Source organism: Cucurbita pepo, chromosome 9 (assembly GCF_057944985.1).
Source record: "Cucurbita pepo subsp. pepo isolate OVF chromosome 9, ASM5794498v1, whole genome shotgun sequence".
Taxonomy (NCBI): domain Eukaryota; kingdom Viridiplantae; phylum Streptophyta; class Magnoliopsida; order Cucurbitales; family Cucurbitaceae; genus Cucurbita; species Cucurbita pepo.
In genome coordinates, this window is record NC_141806.1 from 3,144,658 (window position 1) to 3,170,624 (window position 25,967).

Below are 25,967 nucleotides of genomic sequence, written 5' to 3' on the forward strand. Positions count from 1 at the left end.
ATCAATCTAGTTAGTCAAACTCTAGAACAGTAAAATTTTAATTTAATGGACAAGCCATCTTAGCTCAGTGGTAGAGCGCGTGGCTTTTAACCACGTGGTCGTGGGTTCGATCCCCACAGATGGCGTTCTAAGTAGAGTTTTGTTTTTCTCTTAACGTCAAAGTGTTGAATATGTGATACAGTTCAACTATCAACCTAGTTAGTCAAACCCGAGAACAGTAAAATTTTAATTTAATAGGCAAGCCATCTTAGCTCAGTGGTAGAGCGCGTGGCTTTTAACCACGTGGTCGTGGGTTCGATCCCCACAGATGGCGTTCTAAGTAGAGTTTTGTTTTTCTCTTAACGCCAAAGTGTTGAATATGTGATACAGTTCAACTATCAACCTAGTTAGTCAAACCCGAGAACAGTAAAATTTTAATTTAATAGGCAAGCCATCTTAGCTCAGTGGTAGAGCGCGTGGCTTTTAACCACGTGGTCGTGGGTTCGATCCCCACAGATGGCGTTCTAAGTTGAGTTTTGTTTTTCTCTTAACGCCAAAGTGTTGAATATGTGATACAGTTCAACTATCAACCTAGTTAGTCAAACCCGAGAACAGTAAAATTTTAATTTAATAGGCAAGCCATCTTAGCTCAGTGGTAGAGCGCGTGGCTTTTAACCACGTGGTCGTGGGTTCGATCCCCACAGATGGCGTTCTAAGTTGAGTTTTGTTTTTCTCTTAACGCCAAAGTGTTGAATATGTGATACAGTTCAACTATCAACCTAGTTAGTCAAACCCGAGAACAGTAAAATTTTAATTTAATAGGCAAGCCATCTTAGCTCAGTGGTAGAGCGCGTGGCTTTTAACCACGTGGTCGTGGGTTCGATCCCCATAGATGGCGTTCTAAGTAGATTTTTGTTTTTCTCTTAACAAATATGTGATATAATTCATCTATCAACCTAGTTAGTCAAACCCGAGAGCAGTAAAATTTTAACTTAATAGGCAAGCCATCTTAGCTCAGTGGTAGAGCGAGTGGCTTTTAACCACGTGGTCTTGGGTTCGATACCCAAATAGGTTTTGTTGTTCTCTTATGTTTCACATTTTTGGTAAAGTCGAAGTTTTGAATATGCTATAATTCAACTATCAATCTAGTTAGTCAAATCCGAGAACAGTAAGATCTTGATTTAACGAATAAGCCATCTTAGCTCAGTGGTAAAGCGCGTGGCTTTTAATCACGTGGCCGTGGGTTCGATCCCCACAGATGGCATTGCAAAATATTGTAAGTAAAAAATTAATCTAATTAGTCAAACTCGAGAATAGTAAAATCTTGAATTAACGGAGTTAGTCGCCATATAAGAATATTTGAAATTTGTAGCGGATATTAATAGTGTAAAAACAAAAAAAAAATTATATTTTAATTATTAAATTAATTTAGAAAATATAATTTATTTATTCATATAAATAAATATTAAACCAACAGAAAATCTGAACTGAACGATCAAAATCCCACTTGTCAGAGAGGTTGGATTTTCCATGCCAGGTCATCAAGTTATGGTATTATAGTCTTTTCGCTCAAAAAGTGAGCTACTTTTACAATTTTCAAATTTCTGGGTTCTATTTCTAATTTCTTCATCGTAGAGCCATTTATGATAAAAACCCTAATTTCTCCTGGATCTGAGATTGCTTCGATGAATTTCTGTGTTGATTGTCCATTGATCGAAATGGTAATCGAATTCTGCTGAAGTTCTGCCAATTTTCTGCTGCTGTTTCTTCGTTTTTTCATATATTTTTTGATCCATTTGAATGTCTCGAATCTGACGCCATGAGGAAGAAGCTCGATACCCGCTTTCCTGCTGTAAGTTCGATATTTTCTGTTCCTGTATTTTATTTTTCTTTCGATCAAACTGATAATACTGCTCTTTTCTCACGAATTGATTGGAAAATTTGTTTGTTTGCTAATTTCTGCTATTGCGAAGAGAACATGGCGTACAGTTTCGTCCGATGATTTGTGCATTTTTTTTCAAACTTTTTTCTTAATTTTTCCTATCATTATTATCATCTGGTCGGTTTCGTGCGATGTTTTGATGTATTCCTTATATGGCGGGAATTTTTACTGTATAAAATGCGTTTGATTACTTTGTCTGTGTTAATTAAGCTAACTCTGTAGTTTTGTTCGTCTGCAACTTGTCCTGCTCAGTTCATAGTATCAAATATTAATTACGGATCCATTACTGTATAGGCCTGGGAAATGAATTTAATCATCGTTGATATCATATATTTGGTTGATTTTGACGCATTAGAGCTTTTAAAGCTTAAATTTATGGCTTTTTTTCCCCCTCTTCCTGCTGGGGGGAAAATACATAGTGATTAAGCTTGCAAAGATACAGTGTTCTATTTTTCTTTGTTCCTGCCAACATAATGGGGCTGTTAAGAAAGAGAGAACAGATTAAAGAAGGCACATCAATTCTTAACTCTGATAGCGAGAGCAGCATTAGAAATAAATTGCATTAAGAAGCTAAAAGGGAGGCAGGGAAGTGAACAATGGACCTAGAATCCTCCCAATATGTCTAACCTGAAGAAACCCTTTTGTTCCTCTCTAACCTGACTTGCCATATCATACCACTAAGAGGAATTATATGGTAACTTAAATCACGTGCGAACTTAAGCTCTTCGCTATATCATACTCTAATCTAGTTAGAAACTCTTAGTTTACCTTACAAGGACCCCCATAGCCACAACAATCGATATTTCGTACAAAAGGGAGAATGAAAGTGAATTTCGTCGAACATAGCGTGACATAGCTACTCCAAAAGCTTAGAGAAGCCTAACTGAAATCCAACTGGCCAAAGCGCACAGGCGGAGGACATGATTGTGTCCTCGAGGTACTAAAGCACAAAGATTTACCCCAACTCTACCACCTTCTTTTTAGCTTTTTTGTTAATAACATTCAACGTTCTTCATGGCAGTGAGTAAATTGTAACATTCTTATGTCATATTGGTTTTTGTCCACATCATTTTTTTTTACTCTTAAAATCCTCTTCATTATACTCTAGCTTTGAAATCTTATATAAAATTTTAGTTGAAAAACAAGTAAACAACTACTATACAGAAGATTTGTTTTCCTATATGAAGAAAAGAACCAATTTTCTACTGCAAACCTTTAAACATTGGTTCCAAATAGATGTTCATTCCTTAAATTCTGAATTTTTTAGGAGAAAGTTAGAGGTTGACGAGAAATTGGGAAGATCATTAAGTTGTCAGTGGTGCTCCTACGCTCTATCCATTTCTTCTGTAATTAAAATACTTGATCCGTAACAATTGGAGTAGATTTCTTTTTTTTCTTTTTTTCTTTTTTTTTTTTGGGCTTTGATAGGGTCTGAGGAATTGATTCCCTGCCTCCCTCTTTTTGTACTATTCTGACCCGTATAAATTAGAGTTGGTTCATGTAATAGCCCAAGCCCACCGCTAGCAGATATTGTCCTCTTTGGGCTTTCCCTTTCGGGCTTCCCCTCAAGGTTTTTAAAACGTGTCTACTAGGGAGAGGTCGTTCTCCTCCCCAACCGATGTGGGATATTACAATCCACCCCCGTTCAGGGCCTAGCGTCCTTGCTCACTCGTTCCTTTCTCCAATCGATGTGGGACCCCCCACCAAATCCACCTTCCTTCGGGGCCCAGCGTCCTTGCTGGCACACCGCCTTGTGTCTACCCCCCTCGGGGAACAGCCTCCTCGTTGGCACATCGCCCGATGTCTGGCTCTTATACCATTTGTAACGGCCCAAGCCCACCGCTAGTAGATATTGTCCTCTTTGGGCTTTCCCTTTCGGGCTTCCCCTCAAGGTTTTTAAAACGCGTCTGCTATGAAAAGGTATCCACACCCTTATAAAGGGTGTTTCATTCTCCTCTCCAACCGATGTGGGATATCTATTTACTTTTTACTTTGGACTCTTAGGTCTCTGGGAGATGTCTGTCAGTCCAGGCCGTTTGGTGAAAATCCTTAAAACTTATGCTCTGACATGATCTTGCGTACTGAAGCCTTGAGTATCTAAGATGGCCTATTTTTATTCCTTTTGTTTACACAGATAGTAAAGAATTTTCAAACTTCTAGAATTTGGATGTGGGGTTCATGGTTTCCTTACTTGAAAATGTTGCATCAGCATCTCGACATACATGTTTTGGGCTTGTGATTTTTTAGGAAGCCTTTTTGTTTTCTTTTATTTTGCTCAATGAAAGCTTAGTTCTTGGGGAAAGAGAAAGAAAGAGGGAAAGAAAGAGAAAAGGAAAAGGAAAATTTTCAGCATAGAATCTACACGGGACATTATATTCAGTTCCAGTTCCAAGGGGTGTTCTTCGACAATCTCTATTTTATTACAATCTAGGGTCCTGTCATTAAATGGTATTCAAATGATTTCTTGGAAACGTCTGAAGCATTATAGCACAATACGCTATGAATTGATGTTAAAATAATTGAATGAATTAATAGCTGGTTCCCTGACTGATGTGCCGACATCATCATAGATAGCTGGATGTTATATGCTTGACAGTTGCAATTATTCTATGCTTGCTGTTGCTCGATATAGATTTTCATGCTTGTCCTTGAGTTTTTAAGATGATTGGTGATACCAGATATCCATTTGTCTTGCTATTGCTTCTCGGGGTGGTGGTTGTTGGGGATCATGGGAGCCCCCCTTCTAAACATAATTTGGCATATTATGGCCTGGCGTTTACTTGATGATTTGACTTGCTGTACATTTTTTATTGGTGGAATTTTAACATATAAGAAATTTTCAGTTCAACTGCGTGGAAGGATAATTGTTTCAGTGAACTTTAAAATCTCGATCGAATCCTAAATCTTGATTGGATTTTTAGTTCATTGTTATCTGATGAACGATATAATTTTGCAGGCTCGGATAAAAAAGATAATGCAAGCAGATGAGGATGTTGGAAAGATAGCACTGGCAGTACCTGTTTTAGTTTGTAAGCAAACATTAATGATGGTTCAGTAGTATTCAATATCATAAGGTGTTCCATTTAAGACATTTATGATAGCTAATGTTTCTTCACATTTAATCCAGCTAAAGCATTGGAGCTATTCTTGCAAGACCTCTGTGATCGAACTTATGAGATAACTCTACAAAGAGGAGCAAAGACAATGAACTCGTTCCACCTGTAAGAGTGTATTTCAATCGATTTGTTTTACGAAGTTTCGTGAATCCCATACATTCAAACTCGGAAAATTTACAGTTTTTACCTTTTGCTTCTAACTGGTTAATTCCTTTTGTTATCATCTCATACATACCCTCTTCCCCATTCCTCATTTGTCTCCCCAGATCTGATTGCTTTGTTTTTCGACGTCGGTTTGTCTTACTGTCATTTTTGAACTTTTATTACAGAAAGCACTGTGTACAAAGCTATAGCGTCTTCGATTTTCTGAGGGATATTGTTAGTCGGGTTCCGGATTATGGTCATGGTCATTCTGATGGTGCTGTTGATGATAGAAAGAGGAGGTATGATATAGTTATTTTCTTACTCAGATATTTGTTATGATCAGTAGATAACTTAACGTGCTTAATGTCTGATCAGGAAGCCCCTTGGTGATGAGGGCAATGATATTGATGAGTTGAAGAAGATCAGGATGGTAATTATTCTTTCATCCTAACTAATCAAATATCTGTTAAATTTGCATTTTTTTTAACCGAGAAAATCTCCGAGAATTATTTTATTGGTTAACTTATAAATTTGGTCGAAGAAAGGTTAGAATTTAGTTTCTATTGTTTTAAAAGTTAGAATTTTATCCTTTTGGCTTGATAAAACCTTAAATGATCTTTATGGTTCGATAAAATACTTCCTCCGTCGGGACAAATTTTTTAGGATTTTCATTCGGCCATGGGACTAATTCTAACATTTTAAACTATAGGGACTAAACTTATAATTTGAACTATTTTAATAAGAGACTGATAGACCGAGCTTTCATGAAATGCATAATGAAATCATTGAACCCAATAAATCATTTGCTTTCCTCCTACAGCATGACATGAGCCATGGCAGCACTGGTAGAGGAAGAGGAAGAGGACGAGGAAGGGGTCGAGGACGACCAGCTCGAACAGCCGAAAGAGACAACATCCCACCTAATCCCGAAGCCGATGCTTGCACATCTATAGAAAACAGGAACAAGAGCCCCAATCCAGATGTGCAGATGGAGCATCATGTCGAGCCAAGCAAAACAACATCAAAAGAAGTCGGTGAAGAAGCCAATCAAGCTATTCAAAACTTCGATCTTAATGCCGATGTCGTCAATACCAACGAAGACTCCAACAAGACTGTAGCAGTAACAGCAGCAGCAGCAGCAGCAGCCATAATACCAGAAGTGCCTGTCGAACCAACCAGGCCTACCACCACCGAATCCGAGGCTAAAGCTGCTGCTCCTGCTGCTGCTGCTGCTGATGATGAATTCCCCGCCTGGCCTCTCTCGGACGTCGACAAAATGGCAATCGACCCTCTCCAATATGCACATCTCAGCACAAGAGTAGACGAGGAAGAGGAAGATTATGATGAAGAGGAGTAACCTCCATTGAAGCAAGCAAGCAAGCAAGCAAAAACACTACAGAGGGAAGAAGGTCAGTTTTAAGAAGGCAAAGAAAGAAATTAAAGAAGAATCAGAGAATTGGAGTTTGAATATGTGTAGTTTAGTAGTTCTTTCTATCTGAAATCCTTTCTCTGATTTATTCCTTTTTTTTTTTCTTCTTACTTCTTAATGTTCTAAGTATATTGGTTTCTCAATCTAACATTAGGTCTGTAGCTGTTGAAATGTAATAGCTTGTTCATTATGTAATCCATAACGTTAACAGTAGGTTCTACTTTTTTTTTTCTTTTTCCTTCTTCTTTGCTCTTTTTCTTGGAAGCTGATAGGTGCATGTCGTGTGAAACCCTAATTAAATTACTCGAGATTATTAGTTGTCGTTGCCCAAGTAAACAGGTTCGTGATTTTATTGCATTAGACAATTTGCTGAACCTCATTTCTTATGTATATGAAGAAGTCATGTGAATTAAATTACTCGAGATTATTAGTTGTCAATGCCCAAGTAACCAGGTTCGTGATTTTATTGCACCAGACAATTCGTTGGACCTCCTTTTTTATGTATCCGAAGATGTCATGTGTACTCAGTTGTCATTTGAACCTCCTTTCTTATGTATCCGAAGATGTTATGTGTACTCAGTTGTCATTGCCCAAGTAAACAGGTTCATGATTTTATTGCATTAGACAATTCGCTGGACCTCCTTTCTTATGTATCCAAAGATGTCATGTGAATTAAATTACTCGAGATTATTAGTTGTCATTGTCCAAGTAAATAGGTTCGTGATTTTAGTGCACCAGACGATTCGTTGGTCAATTTTATTACAATTAATTATATTGAAGAAAAAGATCAAACAAATCGTCTTTTCCATATGAAAACTATATCGAAAAAATTATTGAGTGAATCAATTACGAGAATATTGAAATTGACATCGAAACAATCTTACTACTGCTTTTCGAGCTTCTCCATAATAAATTTTAAAAGAAAATAAGATTGATTTCCTGTTATCCTCACAAACCTTAAAACAAATAATTTTTAGCCCACAAAACAAATATTTAAACTAAAAAAAAACAATATTTTAAAAAATATTTCTACCAAATACAAATTTACTGGCTTTTCTAAAAGCATGCAGTTAAAATCCTAGACTATGCTTAAATCTGCATACCATAACTCGATCTCTGGAAAGTTCAATACGACTTTGACCTTCACTGTAATAACGTGGAAATCTGCCAAACAGTTCGGGCCAAATCCTGCTATGTGTCCTTTGGACCCTTTGCTTAGAAGTGGATTCGAAACTCTCTAAAACTTCTGAAACCTATTTGAAACTGGAAGGACCTATTAAGTCGCCTTTTGAGGTTTCCTTATAAAGTTGATACATATTAAACTGGAAGGACCCATCATACATAATACATACATAATACATACAAATCCAAGACTCACGATACACGAACCCGAATTCCTGTAACCCGTTCACTTGAACAATCCAAGCACGAATTAACCAAACCAGAACAAAAGTAAATCACAGATCCACAAGTTCTCAAGACATAGGTGTAAAATTCAAGTAAGAAGACGAGTTCAAGTTTCGATAGCGATTGTTTCTTTTTATTGCGCATTCGGAGCTTGTCTAAGATTGATCTTGCACCATCTGATTCAGAAGGAAGTTACCTTCATTGTTCTTGTGAACTTCCACTTTGAACTTCTCTTCTTTACTCCCTCTCTTCAGCTTTAGGAGCAAATCGAACTTTGCAGCCTCTTCGATCACCTGTTTTCGTAGCATCGTGAAGTCTCCATTAGCATAGAAACAAATTTAATCCGATTTGTGGTTTATAATGTTGCATCTTCAACTAAAGAAAATTTTCATAAAGTGCACAAATGGATATGAATGAACGTCTAGGAGTTCACGAAATCGATATTTTCTAATCCTCTAACCAACAAACCACCTACCTTTTTTTCATGTTATGCTAACCAAAATGATATCATCATCAAAGCTTAAAAACAAATGGGTGAAAACGCAGCGAATCGTTAAAAAGTGAGTCATATGAAAATTCAGCCTTGATGCCTTTAGAGATGAATGTACCTTCATGGTCAGTCATTCACGTCTAAAATATAAAATCAAGATGATAAAGTTCCAATTCCACAATCAAAAGAAGGATATAATACATGAAAGAATCATAATGCACTTACCTCTGCCTTTGCATGTATGATTTCCAGCAATTCATAGGGGAGTAGGGAATTAGATCTCTGCTGGATGGTCCGAACAGCATGCTGTGCTGCATCCTGAACGTGAGGATCGTGTGGTGGCACTTCTCGCCATCCCTGGGGATGATCACCTGATTTCTAACCAGGGTCAATAGCATGGAAAAGATAACAGTGATATTATCTGTCAAATCAGTGCAAGGATTTCTTGCTTTTATGCTTTATAAGAATACTATACAAACATACAAGAATGCTAAACGTACAAATGCTAATGTATGGCTCATGCTTTGTATCAGAGCTACTAACGTTTTTTTAGTACAAAAATATGTAGGATGAACGATACAAACCTTTGACCTTTTGGGTCGATGGTACATGTTTTATGCCAGATGAGCTGTAACAGTCCAAGCCCACCGCTAGCATATATTGTCCTTTTTGGGCTTTCCCGCTCATGTTAGCTAATAGAGCTACTATCATTACCGCAAAATCACACGGAGCAAATTAAATAGTGATTGATGCAGGTTTGTTCACATGAAGAAATCATATGCAAGAATTACAACCCTTCGTAAACTAGAAAAGATACAAAATCACAACTTCAGATTTTATCAACCTGCAAGAAGAAGTCATGAATGACTTCAACCAAAAACCACCTCCTATGCAAGAAAAATATTGAGTCCACAACTTCCGCACATTGCGTTTGACATGGGTTGTATATTCGAAGTTATATATATTTAAATTATAATTAAAACAACACTGCACGAGTTAAAGAATGTCGGTCACCTTTCTTAGCGCCAAGATCAGAATGAGTAATTGAAGGGACATCGCCTGCATGCTTGAAATCTTGAAGTTCTTTAAAATTCATCCATGACTTCACCCAGACCTTGGCTTCATAGAGCTTCTTTTTACCAGCATCAACGACCTCAAGAGTAAGGTGGTGCATTGTACCAGCTACCACCTGCTCCTGCGCCTTCACCACTCTCACAAGCTCAAGAAGTGCATTCTGCAAAGGAATATGAAGATAATTATATTATAAAGTAGTTTAAGGTGTCATTACAGTTCCATGAAATGAGGACATGGGAACAACAGGACCTTTCAATATTAAACAACAGCAATAACATGCTTCTTAGTTAGTTTTGGAAAAATAAATAAATAACTGAAATAAAGTGTCTACCTAAATACTTCAATGAAATCATTATACAAATACTTGACATAATTTCCCCGTGAGAATGGAAGAAACATAGTTGTAACAGCCCAAGTCCACCACTAGCAAATACTGTCCTCTTTGGGCTTTCCCTCAAGGTTTTAAAATGCGTCTACTAGGGAGAGGTTTCCACTCCCTTATAAGGAATGTTTCGTTCCCCTCTCCAACCGATGTGGGATCTCACAATCCACCTCCCTTGAGGGCCCAGTATTCTCACTGGCACACTATCTGATGTCCACCCCCCTTGGGACCCAACATCCTCACTGGCACACCACCTGATGTCTACCCTGCTTCGGTGCTCAACATCCTCACTAGCACACCGTCCGATGTCTGGCTTTAATATCATTTGCAACAGCCCAAGCCCATCGCTAGTAGATATTGTCATAGCCAAGGTTTTAAAATGCGTCCACTAAGGAGAGATTTCCACACCCTTATAAAAAATGTTTTGTTCTCCTCTCCAACCGATGAGGGATCTCACACATAGTACTTCTAACGAAGACATCTACATGTGTGATCAAGACTAAGATTAATACAATAACTGTACCTACATTAATTCACACCCCTTAAGATTTAATTAGGAATTGATTATCCATTTTTTTTCCTGGTCAGATCAATAAGGTCCAAGACGTTGGTCTCTAACTAGAAACGTAAATGTTTGAGCTTGAGAAGCTTCGGGTCCAGTCGGCCCGTAAAACTCACTCGGATAAGCAGTATTATTGAACCAGACAAAACAACAAGCAATAAAACCAAAAACGGATAAAGCACCTAAACTATAAGACAAGTAAGCTTCTCCAAACCATACAAGTGCGCGGCGAACCCATGTAAACGATTTAGTTAAGATATGCCAAATTCCACCAAGTATACAAATGGAACCTAACCATACATGCCCCCAACTATATCTTCCAAATCGTCCACACTAACAATCCATCATTCTCCCCCAAAATAAAGAGCTTTGAATACTAGAAGAAAAGTAACTAGAATTCATCAAAAGATTAAAAAAATCTTATTGTCGCCATCAGTCCACTGATTATAATCAAAACGGAAGGACCATTAGCTGACATAGTTAAAGCTCGGCATCAGACCACATTACCAGTCATCATCTAATGGCAAGATTTTTCTTAAGTTGAATATCGCTCCTAATTAGTTGCAGCCATAAATTTGTTCAGCTTTCCAAACTTTTAATCATGAATTCAAATTTTATGGCCAAGCTACAGAGAAATTAATTACCCACATCCATTGCGCAAGCCTACAACCCATAGGCAATCCAGTACCTAGAAGAAATAAGAATATTACCACAATCAATAGATTCAATTCAATTAAACAAACGGAAGAAAGATAGAATCACGTAGTTCCGGTTTGCCACATCGTGATACTGATCGCCGACTCCGACGGAAACCGATCGCATCAAAATGCAAGCAACATTAATACAAAATCCGCCATCGCGAAGTAAACGCTGCCTAATACAGAGAAATCCAAAGCACAACACAACTATAACAAGATCAGGAACCAACGACACAGACATCAACGAGAACCAACGAAGCGCGAGATGAACAAAAAGAAAAAAAAACGGAACAATAAAATACCACTCCAACCGAGTAAGAAACAAATTCATTTCGACTGACAGATAGAGAGAATCTCTTTACCTCTTTCTTGTTGTGTTCGTCGACGGCGAAACGAGCGATTTCATCCACATCAGCGGAGTTGGAAGCTCCTTGAGAATCGTGCACGCCTCCAAGAGTGGACGCCATGAGCAGCAGATCGTCTTGTTCTGAACAAAATTGAGCAAATGCGAATCCTGCAAGAACGATCGAAGAGAACAATAACAGCGTTGAATCGAAGAATCCTTTCTTGATCACAGAGAAGAACAGATCACTATCGCTTCATTTGTTCTTTCGATTTTTGTGAAAATTGGCGCCACGATTGTCAGAATCTGGATACGTGCCAATGAAGCGAACTGTAAGTGCTCCACAAAACGGTGCGTTTCGTTTAAGCACTTAATTTTCGGGGAAAGAATTCAATTCCCTTTGATAACTTTACCCAACATTTTAATTTTTCCTTTTCGAATTCCAAATAATTAAAATGGTAATTTTTTTTTTTTTTTTTTTATTGCAAGTGATATTTTATTTTAATTAAAATACTATTTTCATTTTGGTCCATTGGATTTTATTTTATACTTTAAAGTTTAAAATGCGTAGTCACTAAATTTTATTAAAATTTAAAATTAATTTCTACTATTTAATTTGAAGTTAGTATTTTTATTAAAATTAATTAGATAATAATAACATTTTCAAATAAAAAACAAAATGTACACATATTTTCAAACTTTTCAAACTTTACATATATATGTATAAGCTAATAATATAAAAGTTAAAATTTTATTATAAATAAAAAGACTAAAGGTAAACATTTGAAATTATAGAAAATAAAATAAGATAATATTTTAACGAAATTACCACTTTTGAGTTTATATTACAATTTAATTTAAACTTTCAACTCAAAAAAAATATATATATATATATAATAATAAATTAGAACAATAAATTTACATTTAAACGAATAGTTATAAAAATCATCGACCAATAGATCAGAAGTTCAAATTCCTAAAAATCATCGACCAATAGATCAGAGGTTCAAATTCCTCCGACAACAAAGTGTGGGCAAAGGAAGAATTTTCCTTGCCTTATCGTGAACCGATTGCGCAAACCCTTTTTATCTTCTACCATTTCGGGAATACAAATTTTTGGGGAAATACAAAAATCCATTTTTGTTACCCGATCTGCCCCATTCCTCGAAAGACGTTTTTATGGAATCCCTCAATCCACCAAAATTTTGAGAGGATTCCGACGAACGAATAATCATAGAGTTATCCAATCTGCTCCATTACTTGAAAGACGTTTCTATGGGATCCCCTCTATCTACCAAAATTTTGACGGAGGGTTCCAGCGAACGAATAATCATCGAGTCCTCTTTTCTAGACAACAGATACAAAATAGACCCGCAAAGTGACCAGTACCCCGCCACAAACAGCCAGCCAATATTGGCTGCATCGCCTATCTATTTACGAGTCCTATAGAAGGACGATACAAGCTATATAAAAGTCAAAATGATAACACAATAAAATGCAGCACAAAAAGAGAACCTATTTTCAGTCATGAAAGCAAAGAGGAGAGAGTTTAAGAAAAAATGCAATTCAAACCCCTCTTAAAATCCCCTCCCCTCCTGGTGTGATCCATTTACACCACCTGCTAGGATCGGAGAAGGTCAAACTCTGGGCGTGCTGCCAGAGTCTATTTAGGAAACCAAACTTGCATCGAGGGGACGTACAAGAAACCCGACCCGACTCTTTCAAACTACTAAAAGGGCATCCAATCTAAAATAATGGAAACCTAGCTAAAGCCAGCAAAATATTGCAGTAACATTCCTCCTCAACAGTGATGTCAAAGAATGAATGGAACTGTTACAGAAGAACAAGAACATAAACGAAGTTTTTCTTTCTTCAAGTCCAGTATTGTTTAGTACACATTACACTACATGAGAAACTCTCCCTTTATGGATAGAGAAAAAAAAAAGAAGAAACATGAACACTACTCTAGACACTTGGACACAGTTGAGAATTCTAAAGATGGAGAAGTATAAGGCCCCGTAGAATAATAGAACTCGAGTGCTTCAAAAACGGGTGATAAAACAGCGAAAAAGCAGCACTCGAGCTATTATGACCAAAGGGAGGGAAAAAGCATGCGTCTCAACCTCCCATTCGACAGCCGATGGGTCCGGGGAAAAAGATGCAGAACTTCCCCATAAAAACTACTTGCAGATAAAGTATAGTAAATTGACCTGAATTACATACATCCATCCTTCCTACGGATGTGTGAGCTTTGTGCTACTTGTTCTTCAGATGTTCCTCTTTACGAAGACTATCTTCGAATTCGGAAGGGTCTGAGATGCAGAGGGGTTTGTTGACAGCTTCGAGCCATTCTTAGATTCTGACTGAAGTTTTATCTACAAATGTGTAATGATAATATAAGAATAATCAATGAATTCATTCAATGACTGCTAGAAATGGCATTTTATCATATTAGTCAAGAGTCGAGGCATCATCAACTACATTGAAGGCCACAGTATAAAATAAAAACAATTCAATTTCATGTTTCCCCTTCCATTTTTCCTGACCTTCCAGAAAAAAACACTATTTTTTAACCAAAAAAAAAAAAAAAAGTAAACGAACCAAATTCATTAGAAAAACGGAGATGAGGTATCCCCAACCCGCCAAGTGGATTAGAAAAAGGTTCATAATTGGAAACGATACGAAAAAGACTAACTAAAAAAAATTGTTGTAGAGAGTGCACCAAGGAGAAGAAAAGGCCTGATTTAGTCCAAAAAAAGTAATATTGAATCACCACTGACCCTTAAAAAAGCTTAAAGTGTTAGATTAAGGTGAATTCGATCATCAAACGAATTCTAAAACGTACTAGAAGAGAGTACGGATTCATGAATTTACCAAACAAAAGACAACTACAGGCAGAAGAATACACTTACTGGAACAAAATCAATCTATTTTTCCTTAATTCTTAAGAACCAAAGAGTGCATAGCATGTGTATTAGTATATTAGCGTGTTTGGAATAAGTTGTGAAGAAAATGTTTCTTTTATAACAAAATCGATTTCTCTATAAGTGCCATTAGAAAAGTTAATAATACTTTGAAGTGGCTAACCGTGAATCAGTAAAATATGTAATAAAAAATAAAAACAAAGTTATAATTAATATAATCATAGTGGAACCAAACAAGTTCGTTATTTAAAAATCTTTAGAAAAATTTAAGATACAATAACATTTTTTGTTGAAAGTGTTTTTTTTTTAAAAAGTGTTTCAACTGAAACATTCCAAACAAACCCCATGTTGAGCAAGACAATTGCCTCATTACTGTTTACTATAATAGTTCATTTATGTATTTTCAGCATGCAGGAATAAGTTGGATAACTGGGTGCAAATGCTGGTGCAGCCTACAGGCATGGAAAGTCAGAATGTTTCATGAGCAAATTTAATATTTCGCGATGTCATGTTTTAACTCACTATATGCTAGCAGACAGAGTGATGAAAAGCACTATCAATGAGGTCAAGTCACCAACATTATCTAGAAATATAAGGAAATGCATCTCTAAGAACTAGTGGTTGAGCTGATTATAATTATCACCAATCAAGATGACCTTGTTAGTTCTGGAAATATGGTGCACATAGAACCTATAAAGACGTATGCGTATAGAAAAACTAACCAACCAACCTCGTAGTTTGCAAGCAAAGAGGCAAATAACGTTGCCACTCCCTGTATAATAAATTTCTGACCGACGCAGGCACGTGCACCAAAGCCAAAGGGAAGAAATTCAATTTTGCCAGTTGGATCATTCAAAACAAATGAGCTCTCACCTTGATCCTCAGCATTTTCACCTGCAGCACGAGATTTCAATTGTGACAAAAAGAAATAGCACATCAACACGTAGTCTAGACCGTTTCAGGCATCCACCAGATAACTTCATCAAAATTCGAAATTGCACTGTTCTGTATGCTTCTTTCTTAAGAGAGAACATTATACGGTTAAACATAAAGCAAAATAATGCATCCGGATGGACAAAGTACCCAATCCCAAGAGAACTTGTTGGCCAAAATTCAAGAAAAAAATAAAAAATTAGAACTGTGTTCCCAAAAAACAATAAACAAAAAGATGAAGACAAAAACTTCATATTACAACCTCTACTGTTGAGTGAAAAGGTCGGGAAAAAGGGAGAGAATAGGAAATAACTGACCCTCATCGTAGTTCATGTAGGGGCCCAAAAAATGAAGGCTGGTCCCCTGTCAGTTCAGAGTCCTATTACTAAAAAAAAAAAAAACAAAAAAAACAAAATATAGCCAATTCTCACGAAACTAATTACCCCACCCTGCCGTCCAATAATCCCACCTCAAAGTTGAATTTTTTAGATGGAGAATATATCTGTACCACCTCAAAGTTGAATTTTTAATATATCTGTAATGGAGGAATAGTAATACATAGAATATCATAAGACCTCTTTCAAGTGAAAAGACGAGTTTCACACTTTGAAGAGGACCAGAGGAAGGAGCTAAGCAAAACCGAACACTGAATTATTAAGTAGATTATGCTAGGATAAGCATTTAAGCATGAAGTAACATACCAGCAAGTGATGTTCGCTGAGTTGTATCAGTCCCATTACAAGCCTTCGATAAAAAACGGTATGGATTGAACTCATTGACATTGCTTCCCCAACTTGTATTATCCATCTGTACCAATTTCACAGGTACAACAACTAGTGTTCCGGCTGGTATAGTTATACCAGTCTTCAGGACCAAATCTGGATACAGCAGAAAAAGACGGGTGGTGACTAAACATGCAGTGAAAAGCAATGAAGGACCAACTCTGGATGTAGCAGAAAAAGACAGAGGTGGTGACTAAACATGCAGTGAAAAGCAATGAAGATCAGGAGTAAACAACAATACTTGGTAGATATATACCAACAAAGTCGAAAACATTCCCAGGGTTTAATAGTATGGTACAAGAGCTTAAACTTTATGGATCATGAAGCTGAAATGCATCCACAACACAATCATATAATTAACCATCACAATTTCCAAGCATTTAACTATTTAATAAGTACTTTATTGCAAGTGCTGGATCTTTTAATCCATATGTGCTAAGTTCTCGACAATTTACAGTCGTGGTGAGAAAATAGACAACTGCCATAACAATTTCGACTATTCCAAAGTCGTTCGCTACATTTAAAGTTGGGCAGTTTACTTCGATGAAAAGAAAGATGTGAAAAGGAGAAGTAGATTTAAGATGCAAGCATATGTATGCAGGAGATAAAGGCTATGCAATCCTGACAATCTTACAAAAAAGCAACTGAAACCATAATATTAACAAAAAATAAAATAAAATAAGAACTCATATAATGTGAATATTATAAGTAGGCGGCAGCTAGAATTGAGTATAAATTAGGTCCACCATCCCTATATTTCCCAAGCATATGATTATTTATAAATTTCTTAGTAGGTTTTATCGAGAAATTCATTACTAAAAATGAAACAATTTGTACATATATTTGCAACTCAATATCTCAAAGGTAAACCTAATATGATAGTTGATTAAGCGCCATAACATCTAGGAAGAAAAGGTTAGAAAGAACCAGCCATATGTTTTGTGGTTCTGAAAGATGGTAGAATACCAAGCAGTATAAAAACATTAATAGAATTTTAAGCATCTAGTCGTGAGAGGATGCCGCAGACATAAAAAGATAAAACGCACAGAGATAGCTTAGACTGAGGTAGTTGTTGATTTTGATCAAGGCATCGAGATGAAAATCAATTCCTTGGCACCTCATCCTAGTTGTTCAATCAAAAGATAAAAAAAGGACCAATGTGCTTCTACTTCAAATAAAGCAGCTGCAGATGTTCCAACCATACTCAATATCTAGGAAGCTATAATAAAACTATAAAAGAAGTGAGATACCTTGTTTAAGTGAACATCTCTGTAACAGAGGGCCAGCTGGCAGAAGACGGGCAGATTCATATATTGTTGCCAACAGAAGTGGCATGTTATCAACATTTTTCTGGTTATCTTTCACTGAGCCCTTTCGTGCTGAGTTTAATTCTGAGTTAATCTGTATGAAGATGAATTATTACAGCCCTTTAGAAGAATATCCAAATCAGAGGCAGGTTTTTTCTTCTTCTTTTTCCTTTTTTTTTTTTTTTTTTTTTTTGCTTCACAATATGAATAAAAATTGGTCACAGCGACAACAACTATGAAGGCTCCAAATGAAAATTGATCGCAATGGATGATTAGCAGCGTTAAGGCTTCACCCATTGAATCAGGGTTTTGGTTCTAATCAAATTTTCTAGAATAAAAAGGCTCTGATATCATGTTGCAAGTATAAACTATCTTGCTCACAATTCTTATTTTCAAAGATATACATGTTCCTTTTATAATACAAGAAGACTCAAAAAATATTCCTAGATACCATGTAAAGTAAAATCTAGCTAAATCCCTAAATACTAGGTAATAATACATATAAGTAAATCCCTAGAATCAATCCCTAAATATTAGGTAATATTTTCCTTATTTAAAGGAATTACACAAATATCTCTTAAATCAAGGTCATTGTTTCAACAACCATTAATGCAGAAAAAAGGTTCATAGTTCAATTGGTAGAACAATTTCACAATATCAAGCAGTATTTATGGGGCAAGAAAAATTATTGATTCTAAATTTACATGAAGTGGTAGGTAAATGGAAGAATATGAAGAAAGATGCTGTATTCAAGCTAATTTAGAAAATACTTATAATGTAGTGGATCGAGATCTTTTAGATGCATATCTTGAAAGATAACAATTAGGTATTATGTGGAGAAAATGGAACTGCGGATTCCTAGTTTCCTCCAACTTCTCTACCATTCTTAATGGTAAACTAGGATCGAGATATCACTAGCACAATAAACTTTAGGAAAGGCAGCCATTTGTTTTGATGTATTCTTAATCTACTCAATTGTGTTTATCCTGAAGTGTTTCAATTGAGGATGGCTCCATTATTTGTTTTTGGAAGGAACCTTTTAAGCCTCATCTCCACCATCGCTATAATCTTTGAGGATTCAAACCTCCCAACATCATGGTTTGTAGCCACATGCTCTAATCCTTTGAGCTATAGGCCCCATCCCATTGCCATGGGTGGTTTGACTCCATTTATTTTCACTTCAGCATAACTTTATCTGGTATGGAAGTGGAAAATTTGGCTCCATACTTTCCATCATCAAGAGTTTTGTGGTTTGTGGTAACCTCAAATCACAAGAAAGACAGTTTCTGCTCTTGAATATTCTAACGTGTTTTCATATAATTTTCACTCATCTTACTTCTTCCACCAAACCTTTCTTGCCTGGAATGTGGAAAGATCAACACCGAAGAAGGTTATATTCTTCTTCGGTCAGTTTGGTAGCACTTAAGACAATGAACACCATAGACTTTATCCCTAAGTCTTCTCCTTAGGGCTACATTCTTTATAAGCAAGTGTGTGGGAAGTTTGGTCATTTTGTAGATGTTTAGGCTTGTTGATAGGTACAAAGGGTTGATTTGGGTGCTGAAGAGTTTTATAAGAAGAAATTTTGGAGTGAGACTCACGTCAATGTTTCCTCCCTTCAAGTTTTTCTTATTCAAAATGTTTCTCAGTTTTAATTCTTAACTATTGAAGCCTTTGCTAGTAATTTCTGTGGCTCTCGCTAGTTGCCTTTCATATAGCTCAGCGTTGTAGTCTTTCATCCTTAATAAAAATGGTTACTAGGTTTTTACTAAAAGAGAGACAAAAACAAAAGACAATTTACCTTTTCCTGTATTTCAGGATTTGATGAAAGCCTTTCCAAAATGGAAGCAATCAAACTTGCGGTAGTCAGGCATCCATGAAACATCACACCCATAATATTTCCATATGGTGCTTCATTAGGATTAGCATGATCATTCAGACCATAAAAGAAACCATTATTACGCATCTCAGCAGCAGGACAGGATGGTATATCAAATGCAACCTCCACACCAGTGCTTTTGATTTCATTATGAAGGTTTTGACTATGACAGTGAGAGAAGGGCTTGCAACTTTTTCTATATTGCTGAACAATATCTTGTGTTAGGCATTTCAACTTCACACACAAGCGCTGGTACCGCCAGAATCCTTGTTTCCAGAAAGGAGTAACTTTGTAAGAGGCCCAAAAACTGGCATCTTTTGCAATCATCATCAGAAGTTCCTCATAGATGGTTGCCTTAGACCAGCCCAAAAAGGCATCACCAAAAAGTGTGCACCCCAACAATGTAAAAGCTAAATGTTGAGAAACCTTATTACAATCTATGCTTTCTTCGATCATAAGATCTTGTACTCTCCCCACAGAACAATCCACAGCCTTTGCAGGAACAACATTATCTCTCCGAAATGATATTTGATTTAACTTTTCTGCTAACAACTGTCTTCTGTTTTGCACCTGTACTCAAGACAAAGAATAAGATACTCAAACACGCAGTAAGAGTCCAAGACAAGTCTAGTCGGTAACATTGTCATGGGAACATTACTTGATAAAGAAAACATGAAGAAAGTTCATTCCACCTTAATATGTTCAAGGCTCCCTGAACTATCACATGGCTACCTACAGCAGCTCCTCTTGACAGAATATGAAACTAGGACTCCATTATACAGAAAGAAAAAAAAACTCAAAGACCATATTACTACAGGAGTCCTGTTGATGGGTTTGTAATTCATACTTCGAACACAGAGAAAAAAGTAAAATAAAGCAGAAAATTTTTACTCAGCTTAAACGAATAAGTGACTCAGTCTTTACAAATGTTTTGTACTAATCAAATGATTGAATGATAGCAACCACCTTTTTCTGCTCCCACAAAAATCTCAGTTATATACCATCACATTTATGGCCTTGCAAGAAACTTGATAAAATACAAGAGGGAAAAATACAAGATTTCCTACCTTCTCAAAAGAGGATGCAAAGAGACTTGAACGCCCAAATGCAAATCTGAATACCCTTCCTGTCAAAGGCAATTTATCCTCGGCCTTTAGCAGAATTTCTTTGATAAGAGCTGGCTCCTTTACAGACACTAAAAGCTGCATGGGACCCAACCATAGCTTGACGACTGGTCCATATTGTTTATGAGAGTCATATAACAGATCTGCAGGACAGAAGATTTAAGTAATCGCTACAGAAAATATGTGTAGATACCACACCCTTTTGGTATATCAGATTTATGAGGGGGCAAGTAGATATGCAAAATTTTAATAACTAATATAAGCAATTAGAAACAGGTTACAATCTTCACTCCTCGTAGGATTCATCAGGTGGACTCACTTGTAAATCAACCCTTACTAAGTTTGTACCAGCAGAATGGCAATCACTCAAAATCTTTGATTGAAGCAGTTTGGAAAGGAAAGTATCCGTTGAAAGTGAATCTGATCCTTTGGGTTTTGTCAAGAGGGCTAAATTATCAATGATTTGATGAATCCAAACTAGAAAGCCATCACTCTACAACCGAATTGGTATTGTCTTTAATGTCCAAGAGTGAAGTGACTGATCTTACTTCCTTAATTGTCATTACATTTGGTAAATTCTGAACTCGGTAGTTACTTCAGAAATTCGATTACAACAATGGATAACCTGTCGTAGTTTATTCTCCCTCTTTTGCTGGCTCCGTTCGAAAGTGATTAGAAGGCTTTTTGGTTTAATTCGGAGCGAACTAGCTACTAAGGATTTTTGTTATTACTCTCCGATACTTCAGAAATTCAATTACAACGATATTACTGCATGGATAACCTATCGTAGTTTATTCTCCCTCTTTTGCTGACTCCGTTCAAAAGCAATTAGAAGGTTTTTTGGTCTAATTCGGAGCGAACTAGCTCCTAAGGATTTTTGTTATTACTCCCCGTATCTACCATATCCTCTCATTAAGACGCGCTATTTTTGTTGTTCTATGAAAGCATTTGTAAATTTCATCTCATCAACTGAATTTCATTTCTTCTTCTTTTTTTTTTTTTTTTTTTTTTTTTTTTTTTTTTAAACGAACAATAAACAACGTAATTCACATCCTTACTACCAATTTCTTTGAATTCGAACACATGAGTCTTTGATTGCCAATCAGCATCAAAGTACATCTCAAATAGGAATCAGGCTCAATTTTACTAAATCCTATTAAAATTATAGCAGCCTAAAAAAATCAATTAAAACTCAACTTCCTCCACCCTCCTCAATAAAATTCACATCCTCCAGAACCAAACCAAGCAAAAACGCACAAATCACATCCAATCAACAACTCACCAGTGAGATTCCGGCGCGAAATCACCTCGGAGTGGCCGTAGAAAGACGGACAAGGAGGTCCAGGGAGTAGCTTCGCCTTGGACCACAATCTGAAGAGCGCAACAACCTTGTTGATCAGGACCGCAGTGATGGCGATGACGGAGAACCAGAGGAAAGCATTGACTTCGCGAGTGACGAAATCCCTAAGAATCCGGGAATTCTGGTCGGAGTTACAGTTCCGGGAAGACTCCAATCGGAGAAGAATTCCGATGACGTTGACAGGAGTAGTAGTGCCGTCGCATTTCGAGCTCATTTTCTCATCGGTGGAAACGAAATGAGAGGAAAGAGAAGCGAACGAAGCTGAGAGAAACTTCAAAGCTATCTATTTTGACTTTTTATTATTGCACCGACGCCGTCGTCTCGATTATGGCGATGAAGTAGATCCTCTGTGGGCAGATGTATGGTGGGTTTTTGAGGATTCGTTTAGATCGCGCCACGTGTATCACAAGATTCGAAAAATAGATTACAATAATAATAAAAAAAACTAGGGCTTCTATATGATCAACAGCAGTTAGTAAGGGTGTTCTTAACGTAAAATGTGAAACTTAACACGCCATCTGTGGGGATCGAACCCACGATCACGTGGTTAAAAGCCACACGCTATGCCACTGAGCTAAGATAACTTGTATTATAAATCAATGTTTGACTAATATAATGTAAAACTTAACGCCAACCCACGACCACGTGGTTAAAAGCATAGACATTTACTAACTAGGTTGCGAGTTGAATTGTGTCACATAGACATTTAACAAAGAATGTGAAACTTTACGCCATCTGTGGGGATCGAACCCACGACCACGTGGTTAAAAGCCACGCGCTCTACCACTGAGCTAAGATAGCTTGCCTATTAAATTAAAATTTTACTGTTCTCGGGTTTGACTAACTAGGTTGATAGTTGAATTGTATCACATATTCAACACTTTGGGCGTTAAAGAGAAAAACAAAACTCTACTTAGAACGCCATCTGTGGGGATCGAACCCACGACCACGTGGTTAAAAGCCACGCGCTCTACCACTGAGCTAAGATGGCTTGTCTATTAAATTAAAATTTTACTGTTCTCGGGTTTGACTAACTAGAATGATAGATGAATTGTGTCACATATTCAACACTTTGGCGTTAAGAGAAAAACAAAACTCTACTTACACCGCCATCTGTGGGGATCAAACCCACGACCACGTGGTTAAAAGCCACGCGCTCTACCACTGAGCTAAGATGGCGTGTTCTATAAACCAAAATTCTAGTGTTCTCGGGTTTGACTAACTCGATTCTAAGTTGAATTGTATCACATATTCTAACCTTTAGCCTATTGATCGAGAATGTATCTTTTATTTCAATCAAGTATTCAAAACTTTGATGTTTAACATAAAATGTGAAACTTCACGCCATCTATGGGGATCAAACCCACAACCATGTGGTTAAAAGCCACGCACTCTACCACTGAGCTTAGATGGCATGCTCTATAAATCGAGATTCTACTGTTCTTGGGGTTGACTAACTCGATTGCGAGTTGAATTGTATCACATATTCTAAACTTTAGCCTCTTGATCAAGTATATTTTTTGTTTCAATCGAGTATTCAAAACATAGAATGAGAAATTTTACGCCATCACGACCACTAAGATGGCTTGTCCTATAAATCAAGATTTTGCTTTTCTTGAGTTTGACTAGACATTTAACATAGAATGTGAAACGTGAAACTTTACGTCATCTATGGGATCGAACCCACGACCACATGGTTAAAAGCATAGACATTTACTAACTAGGTTGGAATGTGAAAACTTTACGCCATCTGTGGGGATCGAACCCACGACCACGTGGTTAAAAGCCACGCGCTCTACCACTGAGCTAAGATGGCTTGCCCATTAAATTAAATTTTACTGTTCTCGGGTTTGACTAACTAGATTGATAGATGAATTGTGTCACATATTCAATACTTTGGCGTTAAGAGAAAAACAAAACTCTACTTAGAACGCCATCTGTGGGGATCGAACCCACGACCACGTGGTTAAAAGCCACGCGCTCTACCACTAAGCTAAGATGGCTTGCCCATTAAATTAAAATTTTACTGTTCTCGGGTTTGACTAACTAGATTGATAGATGAATTATGTCACATATTCAACACTTTGGCGTTAAGAGAAAAACAAAACTCTACTTACACCGCCATCTGTGGGGATCGAACCCACGACCACGTGGTTAAAAGCCACGCGCTCTACCACTGAGCTAAGATGGCTTGTTTATTAAATAAAAATTTTACTGTTCTCGGGTTTGACTAACTAGATTGATAGATGAATTGTGTCACATATTCATCACTTTGGCGTAAGAGAAAAACAAAACTCTACTTACACCGCCATCTATGGGGATCGAACCCACAACCACATGGTTAAAAGCCACACGCTCTACCACTGAGCTATGATGACTTGTTCTATAAATCAAGATTGTGCTGTTCTCGAGTTTGACTAACTAGGTTGTTAGTTAAGCTATGTCACATACACATAGAATGTGAAACTTTACGCCATCTGTTGGGATCAAACCCACGACCATGTGGTTAAAAGCCACGCGCTCTACCACTGAGCTAAGATGGCTTGTTTTATAAATAAAGATTTTGCTATTCTAGGTTTGACTAACTAGATTGTGAGTTGAATTGTATCACACATTTTAAATTTTAGCCTCTTAATCAAGAGTGTATTTTTTGTTTCAACTAAGTCATGTTCGAGTTGGACTAACTAGATTGATAGTTGAATTATAGCATATTCGAAACTTTGATGATTAACATAAAATGTGAAACACTATTCATTCACTTAAAAGAACAAAACTATTCAAATTTGCCATAGACCCATAACTACATGGTTAAAGCTGGATCGGTATGACAATCTTAAAAGGGGGAATAGAGTTTCAGTAATAAATTTTTTTTTAGTATGCTTAATTTTTCGAATCATTAAACTTTTTAAAAACAAGTAGAAGATGTCAATTAATACAACCGTATATAAACAAATAATTCAATTCAAAACAATAAATAATGATAAACAAACTTCAAACGTGCAATAAATCAATATAATAATCTTGAAATTAAATAGGAAAGAGTTAGAAAATATATCATTATAGTTTTTACTATAATGGTTCAGTCAAACTCGAACTTCTCCACTCTTCAAACACCCTAAAACTAACTATTCAAACACCCTAAAACTAACTATACATTTACAACAACAAAACAAAACAAAAACAAAAAAAAAAAAAAAAAAAAAAAAAAAAAAAAAAAAAAACTAATAAATGAGTGGTAATTCTATTTTATTTTCAACCATTTAATTTTTCTTTTTAAATGAAAAAATTCCTATTAATAAGATTATTCGCATAAAACAAACAAAATCAAATATACATCGCCGTCTGTGGGGATCGAACCCACGACCACGTGGTTAAAAGCCACGCGCTTTACCAATGAGCTAAGACGGCCTATTTGTTAACAATAATGGAAATTTGCATATTGAATATTACAAAAATAAGATTATTCGCATAAAATAAAACAAAATGATTTATAAACGCCGTCTGTGGGGATCGAACCCACGACCACGTGGTTAAAAGCCACGCGCTCTACCACTGAGCTAAGACGGCTTACTTATTGAAGAGATTTAATTAAATTGATAAATATTAATTATTTTGATTCTACAATCTATATATCATATAAGTTAGTAAAAGAAACGAGAGAATATCTTTATATATCTATTTTGAACTTAATTATAACTCATCGGACACGGCTCTTCCAGTTCTCGTTTTTTCTTCTCTTAACGATCGACGTTCTTTTTTTCCTCATTCCGACATGATCAAAGAAGATATGACTGATTAGCTCCCATTCAAAGTCGAGACCTTATTTATTTCTATGTTTTTCAGTTTTTTAGTCGGGAATCAATCTCCCTACTAACTTCCCGTGTCCATTTAGAGAAATTTAGATAAAACAGGTTGTTTTTCGAACATTCAAATTTTAAGTAAATTTTATACTTCGATCAAATAGTTAAAATTTAAATGTTACGAGAGTGATTGTTCGAGTATTAGTAATTACAGTTACACATCAAATCAGATCATCTATTTATACGAGAGTTATAAAAAATAAACGTGTATTTTGTTGGTATAGGCAGTAAC

General features: G+C 36.5%; 3 protein-coding genes and 18 non-coding genes across 23 annotated transcripts; 7 read left to right on the forward strand and 14 right to left on the reverse strand.

Annotated features, from left to right (window-relative positions):
* The first annotated feature begins 53 nt into the window (after window positions 1–53).
* On the forward strand, window positions 54–125 carry TRNAK-UUU (transfer RNA lysine (anticodon UUU)). The gene has a single exon. It is a non-coding gene; the product is annotated as a tRNA-Lys (tRNA).
* Window positions 126–241: 116 nt separating this feature from the next.
* TRNAK-UUU (transfer RNA lysine (anticodon UUU)) lies at window positions 242–313 on the forward strand. The gene has a single exon. It is a non-coding gene; the product is annotated as a tRNA-Lys (tRNA).
* A 116-nt stretch (window positions 314–429) lies between these two features.
* On the forward strand, window positions 430–501 carry TRNAK-UUU (transfer RNA lysine (anticodon UUU)). Its single transcript has one exon. It is a non-coding gene; the product is annotated as a tRNA-Lys (tRNA).
* Window positions 502–617: 116 nt separating this feature from the next.
* Window positions 618–689, forward strand: TRNAK-UUU (transfer RNA lysine (anticodon UUU)). The gene has a single exon. It is a non-coding gene; the product is annotated as a tRNA-Lys (tRNA).
* Window positions 690–805: 116 nt separating this feature from the next.
* Window positions 806–877, forward strand: TRNAK-UUU (transfer RNA lysine (anticodon UUU)). The gene has a single exon. It is a non-coding gene; the product is annotated as a tRNA-Lys (tRNA).
* Window positions 878–1,171: 294 nt separating this feature from the next.
* Window positions 1,172–1,243, forward strand: TRNAK-UUU (transfer RNA lysine (anticodon UUU)). The gene has a single exon. It is a non-coding gene; the product is annotated as a tRNA-Lys (tRNA).
* Window positions 1,244–1,672: 429 nt separating this feature from the next.
* On the forward strand, window positions 1,673–6,830 carry LOC111802684 (uncharacterized). The gene is made up of 6 exons (XM_023687140.2): window positions 1,673–1,831; window positions 4,878–4,950; window positions 5,049–5,142; window positions 5,367–5,480; window positions 5,557–5,611; window positions 6,002–6,830. The coding sequence occupies exons 1-6, from the start codon at window positions 1,799–1,801 to the stop codon at window positions 6,536–6,538; spliced, it is 906 nt and encodes a 301-aa protein (XP_023542908.1). The 5' UTR covers window positions 1,673–1,798; the 3' UTR covers window positions 6,539–6,830.
* Window positions 6,831–7,927: 1,097 nt separating this feature from the next.
* Window positions 7,928–11,901, reverse strand: LOC111802430 (cysteine proteinase inhibitor 12). Of its 3 annotated transcripts, none has more exons than XM_087127241.1 (5): window positions 11,586–11,901; window positions 9,522–9,741; window positions 9,092–9,208; window positions 8,733–8,878; window positions 7,928–8,310 (listed from the first exon to the last, which is right to left on the reverse strand). In XM_087127241.1, the coding sequence occupies exons 1-5, from the start codon at window positions 11,688–11,690 to the stop codon at window positions 8,173–8,175; spliced, it is 726 nt and encodes a 241-aa protein (XP_086983367.1). In that variant the 5' UTR covers window positions 11,691–11,901; the 3' UTR covers window positions 7,928–8,172. The 3 variants fall into 3 exon arrangements, with proteins under 3 accessions (XP_086983367.1, XP_086983366.1, XP_023542550.1); XM_087127240.1 differs by having other exon boundaries at window positions 9,092–9,211; XM_023686782.2 differs by lacking the exon at window positions 9,092–9,208 and having other exon boundaries at window positions 11,586–11,893.
* Window positions 11,902–13,418: 1,517 nt separating this feature from the next.
* Window positions 13,419–22,179, reverse strand: LOC111801823 (2-hydroxyisoflavanone synthase). Its single transcript, XM_023685997.2, has 7 exons — window positions 21,798–22,179; window positions 20,459–20,658; window positions 19,314–19,961; window positions 17,456–17,606; window positions 16,125–16,301; window positions 15,221–15,384; window positions 13,419–13,941 (listed from the first exon to the last, which is right to left on the reverse strand). Exons 1-7 carry the CDS (start codon window positions 22,087–22,089, stop codon window positions 13,834–13,836), a joined length of 1,740 nt encoding a protein of 579 aa, XP_023541765.2. The 5' UTR covers window positions 22,090–22,179; the 3' UTR covers window positions 13,419–13,833.
* A 208-nt stretch (window positions 22,180–22,387) lies between these two features.
* Window positions 22,388–22,459, reverse strand: TRNAK-UUU (transfer RNA lysine (anticodon UUU)). Its single transcript has one exon. It is a non-coding gene; the product is annotated as a tRNA-Lys (tRNA).
* Window positions 22,460–22,604: 145 nt separating this feature from the next.
* TRNAK-UUU (transfer RNA lysine (anticodon UUU)) lies at window positions 22,605–22,676 on the reverse strand. Its single transcript has one exon. It is a non-coding gene; the product is annotated as a tRNA-Lys (tRNA).
* Window positions 22,677–22,794: 118 nt separating this feature from the next.
* Window positions 22,795–22,866, reverse strand: TRNAK-UUU (transfer RNA lysine (anticodon UUU)). The gene has a single exon. It is a non-coding gene; the product is annotated as a tRNA-Lys (tRNA).
* A 116-nt stretch (window positions 22,867–22,982) lies between these two features.
* TRNAK-UUU (transfer RNA lysine (anticodon UUU)) lies at window positions 22,983–23,054 on the reverse strand. The gene has a single exon. It is a non-coding gene; the product is annotated as a tRNA-Lys (tRNA).
* A 163-nt stretch (window positions 23,055–23,217) lies between these two features.
* Window positions 23,218–23,289, reverse strand: TRNAK-UUU (transfer RNA lysine (anticodon UUU)). Its single transcript has one exon. It is a non-coding gene; the product is annotated as a tRNA-Lys (tRNA).
* Window positions 23,290–23,619: 330 nt separating this feature from the next.
* On the reverse strand, window positions 23,620–23,691 carry TRNAK-UUU (transfer RNA lysine (anticodon UUU)). The gene has a single exon. It is a non-coding gene; the product is annotated as a tRNA-Lys (tRNA).
* A 115-nt stretch (window positions 23,692–23,806) lies between these two features.
* TRNAK-UUU (transfer RNA lysine (anticodon UUU)) lies at window positions 23,807–23,878 on the reverse strand. Its single transcript has one exon. It is a non-coding gene; the product is annotated as a tRNA-Lys (tRNA).
* Window positions 23,879–23,994: 116 nt separating this feature from the next.
* Window positions 23,995–24,066, reverse strand: TRNAK-UUU (transfer RNA lysine (anticodon UUU)). The gene has a single exon. It is a non-coding gene; the product is annotated as a tRNA-Lys (tRNA).
* Window positions 24,067–24,181: 115 nt separating this feature from the next.
* On the reverse strand, window positions 24,182–24,253 carry TRNAK-UUU (transfer RNA lysine (anticodon UUU)). Its single transcript has one exon. It is a non-coding gene; the product is annotated as a tRNA-Lys (tRNA).
* A 93-nt stretch (window positions 24,254–24,346) lies between these two features.
* On the reverse strand, window positions 24,347–24,418 carry TRNAK-UUU (transfer RNA lysine (anticodon UUU)). The gene has a single exon. It is a non-coding gene; the product is annotated as a tRNA-Lys (tRNA).
* Window positions 24,419–25,211: 793 nt separating this feature from the next.
* Window positions 25,212–25,283, reverse strand: TRNAK-UUU (transfer RNA lysine (anticodon UUU)). Its single transcript has one exon. It is a non-coding gene; the product is annotated as a tRNA-Lys (tRNA).
* An 87-nt stretch (window positions 25,284–25,370) lies between these two features.
* Window positions 25,371–25,442, reverse strand: TRNAK-UUU (transfer RNA lysine (anticodon UUU)). The gene has a single exon. It is a non-coding gene; the product is annotated as a tRNA-Lys (tRNA).
* Window positions 25,443–25,967: the final 525 nt, after the last annotated feature.

What these genes read in the sequence shown, in the direction of transcription:
- LOC111802684 (XM_023687140.2), top strand. Translation starts at nt 1,799, where the DNA reads ATGAGGAAGAAGCTCGATACCCGCTTTCCTGCT. An exon ending in TCGATACCCGCTTTCCTGCT is followed by an intron (nt 1,832 to 4,877) that starts GTAAGTTCGATA and finishes ATAATTTTGCAG; the next exon opens with GCTCGGATAAAAAAGATAAT. An exon ending in ACAATGAACTCGTTCCACCT is followed by an intron (nt 5,143 to 5,366) that starts GTAAGAGTGTAT and finishes CTTTTATTACAG; the next exon opens with AAAGCACTGTGTACAAAGCT.
- LOC111801823 (XM_023685997.2), bottom strand. Translation starts at nt 22,089, where the DNA reads ATGAGCTCGAAATGCGACGGCACTACTACTCCTGTCAACGTCATCGGA. An exon ending in TTGCATCCTCTTTTGAGAAG is followed by an intron (nt 19,962 to 20,458) that starts GTAGGAAATCTT and finishes TCTTGAGTACAG; the next exon opens with GTGCAAAACAGAAGACAGTT. An exon ending in CTTTGCTTGCAAACTACGAG is followed by an intron (nt 13,942 to 15,220) that starts GTTGGTTGGTTA and finishes ACACATTTGTAG; the next exon opens with ATAAAACTTCAGTCAGAATC.
- LOC111802430 (XM_087127240.1), bottom strand. Translation starts at nt 11,690, where the DNA reads ATGGCGTCCACTCTTGGAGGCGTGCACGATTCTCAAGGAGCTTCCAAC. An exon ending in TGATCTTGGCGCTAAGAAAG is followed by an intron (nt 9,212 to 9,521) that starts GTGACCGACATT and finishes CGGTAATGATAG; the next exon opens with TAGCTCTATTAGCTAACATG. An exon ending in TCATACATGCAAAGGCAGAG is followed by an intron (nt 8,311 to 8,732) that starts GTAAGTGCATTA and finishes CTACGAAAACAG; the next exon opens with GTGATCGAAGAGGCTGCAAA.